This window comes from Aquila chrysaetos, chromosome 14 (genome assembly GCF_900496995.4).
Source record: "Aquila chrysaetos chrysaetos chromosome 14, bAquChr1.4, whole genome shotgun sequence".
Taxonomy (NCBI): domain Eukaryota; kingdom Metazoa; phylum Chordata; class Aves; order Accipitriformes; family Accipitridae; genus Aquila; species Aquila chrysaetos.
The window spans coordinates 33,432,003-33,439,111 of NC_044017.1; the positions used below are offsets into that span (position 1 = coordinate 33,432,003).

Genomic DNA, 7,109 nt, shown 5'->3' on the forward strand with positions numbered 1-7,109 from the left:
AAGATTGCAGCTTCCCCACCCTGTGTCCTATACAGAACAGAAGCCCAGTTACTAGGCTAGACACATCTGTGGTTTCACGCAGGATGGAATCTTTTAGGATAACAGAAGAAAATGTAGTATCAGACCCTTTGTATCCCAGACCTCTTGAACAAGCACAATCCACAAACAATTTGCACGTTCAGGTTGCATTCTGAACGTTCAGAAACAGTCCTATTTGGTGTAGGTCACAGACTAATTAAAAAGGCGCTTACCTGTTCAACTGTCTTGCTATACCAAAGTCCCCAAGCTTTGCTACCTTTCCATTATTGCTAAGAAAAATGTTCTGCAAATAAAAACAAAACTGGTATGCAAAAATGAAACACAGCAGAGCTTCTTAAGCATATTTTTTACGAGACAAAATCACCCCCTCTCCAGTACCAGTTTTACTACCTGTGCTTTTAAATCTCTGTGTAAAATCTTCTTGTCGTGAATATGCTTCAAGCCCAAGGAGATCTGCACAAACCAACTCAGAATCTGCAGTGAAAGGTAAAGGGAACAGATATTTATAAATTTGTGTGACTCTAATGACCAATGGGGCAACTTACTGAAATATATAAAATAAAAACAGCAAAATCTAAAATATGTAGAGCATATACAATATAAAATAGTAAGAAATAATACTTTTAAAATTAATGCCATAGACCTTTCCTTTGTTTTTTTAGTGCTATCACAAAACTAAATGGAAATAGATACCTGCTCCACTTTCCTTATCCCCATCAAGTGTTCACTGACTGTGACAGGACAAGTACTTGAACAAGGACTGAAGAATCACATCAAAGGACAGTAAGAATATTAGACCTTTATTTAGAAATGAGTGAGTTCAAATAACAACTAAGACAGAATTGGGAAGTGTCTTCTTAATCCTCAGTGGTGGAAGTCATACCACCCAGTTATTATATTTGCAGTCTTACTGAAAGTGGTCCAGAAAAAAAACAGAAAAAAAGGATGAAGGACTGAAATGTGGTGAAAGAAGGGAGCTATGAAGGAACTTGCATAATAAGTAAGCACACAGATTTGTCCTTTATCCTTGACCCAGTACAGCTCTTAAACATATATTTAACTTTAAATATACATGTGTTTTCTTGAATAAGGGCCTTTGGACTTAACTCAGAAACAAAACTAAAATGTGCTTATATGCTTCTCTGTTTAGGAAAATTGATGGTCAGGAAAGACTTTGATTCAAGTAATAATCTTTTATTTAGTAATGCTTCACATTAAGCAGATGATTTCCTGATTAGGGCTGATACCACAAATGAGACTTTCTTAGGCATACATTTGAAAATGTAAAGATACTTTAGCAATGTTATGTTAAATTGGGCAACTTGCTTTCCTTTCTTGATTTGTAGATGTATCTTTAGTTTCTATAATCCATTCTTCTGTCTGTAATTCCTTTGCCTCTCTTTGGATATGTATTACTCTGCCTCGTTGTCAAGGGGTTTGCGTGTGCTGGTTCTCTCTTTTGTGTTTTCATGATCTGTGGTTTTGTCCTCTTTTTATTTTCTCTCAGGTTCTCTCTACCTCTATTATGACTCCCAATAGGATCTTAAAATTGATTATTACTGAACAGTAATTCACTTCCAACTGAGTTCTACACTAAGGAGTACTTCTTTTACTACTAAAGCAAAAAGAAAAGTGACAATACTTCTTTTTTTTTTCCACTTTTATGCTTTAGAATATATTTCCACTAACAGGATGGATACTATCTATGTAGTTTCTAGGCAAGTTTTCATTGCAATTACCTGCAAAAGTAGAAGACTATGCATGATTAAATAACCTCAGAGTTCAGTACACTAAGTCCAACACATAAGAGAAAATTTCCTTCAGAAAGCTAAGAGTTAGTAAAAAAATAAAGGAATAAGTAGAGAACAGTGGGAAATTCTGTTTCTGTGAATTGCAATACCTACCATACTCACCTATTTACAAAATAAAATATATGTGAACACAGTCCAAAAGCAGTCAGATGTCTGGGCTTGTTTCTCTGTGCTGGTTTAACAATTTAAATAGCATCAGAGAAGTCTTCACCCAAATTAAATGAATGGGAGATTTACCATTGTCTCCAGTATAAAGCAGGATATGCCACGATGCAAACAGCATAAACAAATGAGGAATTCATATATAATATATCCTCCCATAATTCTAAAACCCCATTTAAAAGAAAGTCTTTATAGCTTAGTAGGTACACTACTAATACAAAGAAAAAGTGCATCCACAATGGAAGGAGCAATGGGAGGGAGGGGGGATAAAAATAGCATCAAAATACTGCTAATTAATTAATTTAAGATCTTAAAGCAATGTAAAAAGCAAACTCTAAACTGCCATTAAAATTACTGAAATTTCTTTAAAATGTTCAATTACTTTAACAGGCCAGAAAAGAAACAGTAGCTAGTACTGGATAATTCAAACCATGTGTTTTACATAATAAGTCCTCTCCTCTAAAGATAACTTCTTTCACCTGGTCCTCGTCAAACAGCACTCCATGCTGCATATTTATCCGCTTCATTAAATCTCCACCATCACAGTATTCCATCACAATATAGAGCTTGTTCTTTTCTGAAAGGAAGAGTATAAGTTTTCCTTTATTACTCATTAATACAGCAATAAATTCTTTTTATTTTATATAGCCCTTCTTCCAAAAGGGCGTAGTTAATGCTCTACCTACTCCTCCATTTCAAAGAGTAACTGAGAAAAAATGGACACTTCCAGTGAAACCTGATGCAAAACTGACATGAAAATATATTTAAATGGAGATTCACCAAAATATTAAAATATTAAAAACCCTCAAGAGACCACACTGATAGAAAGACAGATGTTCTTACAGGCAAAGCTTAGCAGAATGCTTCATAGTTGGGATCGTTCCCCAATAACAACTAAGAATACAGTTAGGCTTAGGGAAAAGGTTAAAGCAGACAGTGTCCAAACAGTAGAAATAAACAGCAGGGGCTACTTAATATGGAAACTCACCCTATTCTTAGCTCTCTTGGGTCCAGAAGACTACCAGATTTATGTGTCCCTTAAAACATTTAAACATCCTGATCACAGAAAACAATTTGAACACAAGCTGTAACAACAGCATTCATTACATAAGGCATTGCTTATGACAGATGTCAGCAGGAAAAATAAATATAGGGAATTAGCTTTTATGGAGAACGGACTTCCTTCCACTTCTTTCAGTCCTGAAGAATTCCGTATCCTTGAGTGATACCTCAAAACATGGCTCAAGACAAAAGGCCAACAGGACCTATTTCTTGCTGTACTCAAACGCTCTCTTCTTCTATTGAAACTCCTAGAAAGTCTCATTAAACCCTGGACGCCTATTGAAGATGAAGACTAAAGTTCAACTTAAGCCATGCAGACATCCCAGGATCTAGCATTCATGCCACAATACCTTAGGTCCCACCCACACATGTGAAAAGGCCAAGTGATGCCTGAATTGGATATCTCATATTCATTTTTAGGAGCTGGGACCTGTCCCCACGGGTAAGTAAGGGGCTGGGGACGGGCTTAAGGTTGGGCAATATTAACAAGGTAGGTTTTGCTGCCTTCCACTCCTATAATCACAAATAAAACAAAAATGTTAAAAGTAAACCTTGCAAAGAAGCATAGAAGGTTACGATATTTGCATGCTTCATCTTGGCCAGAAGAATTACTTCTTTCTGAGAGGCTTCTTTTTCTTTCACAGGCATCTATGATGAATTAAGAAACTATATGCTAGCAATAATATATTTAACTCTTTTCAAAAATAGTTACATCGTTATCAAACCATTCCCGCAAATACAAAAAGAGTGTGTACCAAGGTGATGCAGAAATATTATAAAATATGATGCACATACAATGTAAAATATCAATTTGCAGTGTATGCCTGGAAACATACTGGAACATTACCAGTCAAACGAACAGGCAAATGTATACCTTTTAACTTTTTACACAAATGCTATTGCTAAGCTAGCTGATGAATAGAGTTAAACTCTAAAGTTAAACTTCCCTTAAGTATCTGAAGAACAAGGTCTAGATGATTCTGTATTCTTAATATGGGTGATCTCGAAAGAACAAAGCAAAAAGAAAAAAAGTCCTTCGTTTTACTGGTGTTACGAGTTCTTGCAACATTTCGGGCAAACTCTTTGCCCTGTTACATTAAATGGAAAACTTCTATTTGGTTCATTGTGATCAAACTTTCATCAATATTACTTCTTAAAAATTCACGTCTCTGAGTAGCCATCCATCAAAACGTCCGCTTGTATTTATAGAAAGTTTCTTACCCTCATTCTTAAGAAATAATTTTGAAATGAAATCCTCAAAGATTCAAAAACCAGAAAGTGAATGAAACATACTCTACCACATAAAAAAACCCTTATGACTTCAAAGTCGTAATTTTCTGTATCCAGCTCCTGATTTTTGAACGCGTGGGATCCACACCAATATTTTACTAACTTCCATTTTTCTATTTTGCATACATCAAAATCTAAGATTAGAAATGCATGGTTTTTATTGGTCATGAGCATAGAGAGAAACTATGTCTTTATTTAGCTGTCATTACTAGCGTATCAATTTTTCTGGGTTTGAATCTGGAAGTTACACAGCACTCTCTAGAACTGATGTATAAAAATTCATTCTTCTATTATAATTCTCTAATATATCAGAAATTCACTAGTGTGGCCCAGAATAGCAAAAGACCTGTAAAAAGCATGTAGGCACTCACTGAAATTGACTGTTGAAACCCCTCTATTGAAATCACAGGGCGTTTCATTGCCTGTCTTTCTGGAACTAGATACAGGAGTGGTTTTCCTCTGATAGCTGAGCTAGTGACCCTAACCTGCCTCTGCAGCCAACAGAAAGAAAGAGAGCACTTTTATGGCCCGATTCAGTTCATTCTAAAACACACACGATCAACAGCTTCCTAAAAACACGTGTAGTATTTCTCTTGTTCTCCTAGAAAGGGTGTCTAGCCGAGCAGCTCAGATGCTGACAGCTACAGAATGGAAATTTAAAACTACATGAGATGAACCAAACTGCCATAAACATAAATGAGAATTGGAAAGACTCTGTTGTGAATTACTCACGCCTGAAAATATGGATGTGGGGGAAAAAAAGGAAATGAAAAAGATTAGAGAAATGTATCGCAAAATTGTGATTTGTTTCAGTAGCAATAGTTTCACTGTAGATGAATCATCTGTTATAAAATTTGAATTAGGTAGTGTCACATATTGTAGGCAGAGAGAGGTTTTGAAAAGAACAAAAAAGCAGTAAAAAGTAAACACCATTAGTATCAAAATACCTATTTCGTCTATGACCGTAAAATCTCTAAACTAGCAAAGTATACAGTCTTTGGAAAGTTTATATAATGGAGATGGAACTACAAAGGAGATATGACCCAAGTTCACACCCTAGCTAAAGGCAATTAGCACAATCAGGTAAATAACTACCATTATCATCCAGGTTTTGTTGTTTTACCTTAGTTAAGTCGATCTCTTTGATAACACACTGCTCATTATCTACTTTTCCTTTTGCCAAGAATATTTTGCCGAAAGATCCTTCCCCAATTTTTTTAATGATTTCATATTTATCCATGACGCCTTCGTCTTACAGCAGCGTCTAAAATAAAAAAGTCCCCAAGTTAGTATTGCACGTAGTCAGTGCTGTAACATCTGAGTCTGCACTACTGAAATAGACACTACCTTTTAAGACTGTCATTTTTATCACATTTTTACTACGTTTTATTACATTTTTATTACCGGTGCTGCTTCTTCCTAAAAATGTCATCTCCTGGAAGTCTGCAAATTATTGCAGATCTGAACTTTCAACAAGCAGCAAGTTTACGAGTGTCTCATAAAGAAAAGCCTGACGCTTAGTCCTAGTACACCCTACAGCTGAAGCATGAGAAGGCAGTAGAGAGTACTACGCAAGACTACGGTATGGTTTTGGAAAGTCCGACTCGCTATTTCCGTAAGTTAACAATACCGCAGAATTGTCCTTTTAAGGGAAAAAATAAAATTACAACCTATTTCGTGTCGATTTAGCTTAAACTAACGCGATCTAGCGTTGGCAGCAAGACGAGAAGCCACGGCGTTTGGCAGGAGACCGCGGCCCAGCGCGGAAACCTCCGGCAGCCACGGCCACGTCACCGGCGACCTACCCGTCGGCAAACCCACGCGGCTGCGTATGAGCAAAACGCCACAAAGCCGTTCTTGTTGGTCGGCCCCGGTTTTAGCAAGGGAGATTTGCTGAGGCGCTCGGCTCTCCCTCTCGGGACGGCCAGCCGAGCTCTGCGACCTGCCCGAGCCGGGGCGACCTTCAGGCATCGGTCACTCGGGGGTCCGGGCCGCAGCCCGCTCCCGTTCCCAGCCACGGGCGAGGTGGGCTCTCACGCAGCCACGACGAGCTGCCCCCCGGCCGGGCCGGGCCGTGTCGTGTCGGCCGGCCACGCACCCAGGCCTGCCGCCGCCGCGGGCAGCTGGGCGGGAGCGGGGCGCTGGCGAGGCGGGGGCGGCGGGGCCAGGCCTCGGGCAGGTGGAGGCGGCCACCGCGTCCCCCCCCGCAGCGGGACCTGCGCCGAGTCCCGGGCGGTGGGCTGCCCGCTCCGGCCGGGGGGCCGAGGAGGGGGGGGGGGCAGAGGCACCGAAGCCGGCGGGGTTCCGCTCTCCGCCGCCCTTCCCGCCCCGGCTGTGGTGCCGTCGCCGTGGCGACGGGGCGAACCGGCCGGGCAGGCCTTCGCCCGGGGCCTCCCTCCCCTGCGGCCCGGCCCGGCTCCGCCAGAGCCGGCCCGGCGCGGCCCGCCGCCCGTGGGACGCGGTACCTGCGTGCGCCCAGCCGCCTCCGGAGCCCCCCTCCCCGCCCCGGCCGGAGGTCCGGCGTTGGAAGCGGCGGCAGAGCCCGCAGGCGAGGCCGGGAAGAGTGAAGGGCCCGTCGGGAGGAGCGGGATCCGCATTCCCCGCGGGCAGAGCGCACCTTCCGCCCGCGGCCGGCGGCTTTGGGCTTGGGGGGGTAGGAACAGGAGCGGGGTGGCCCACGGGAGAATCTTTTGGACCGCCTCGGGTTCTGGAGGCCTCGGCGGAGCCTCGCGTCCCAGCCTGCAC

The 7,109-nt window shown here is 41.7% G+C and overlaps 1 protein-coding gene across 1 annotated transcript in view; it reads right to left on the reverse strand.

Annotated features, from left to right (window-relative positions):
• The window catches only part of NEK5 (NIMA related kinase 5), a 28,862-nt gene extending 21,927 nt beyond the window's left edge, over positions 1-6,935 (reverse strand). Inside the window, exons 1-6 of the mRNA XM_041128679.1 lie at positions 6,830-6,935; positions 5,488-5,628; positions 3,626-3,722; positions 2,492-2,589; positions 430-513; positions 252-322 (exon numbers count right to left, since the gene is read on the reverse strand). Coding sequence (XP_040984613.1) covers positions 252-322; positions 430-513; positions 2,492-2,589; positions 3,626-3,722; positions 5,488-5,604 — 467 coding nt within the window. The 5' untranslated portion in view covers positions 5,605-5,628; positions 6,830-6,935. The remainder of the gene's footprint in view (positions 1-251; positions 323-429; positions 514-2,491; positions 2,590-3,625; positions 3,723-5,487; positions 5,629-6,829) is intronic.
• Positions 6,936-7,109: the final 174 nt, after the last annotated feature.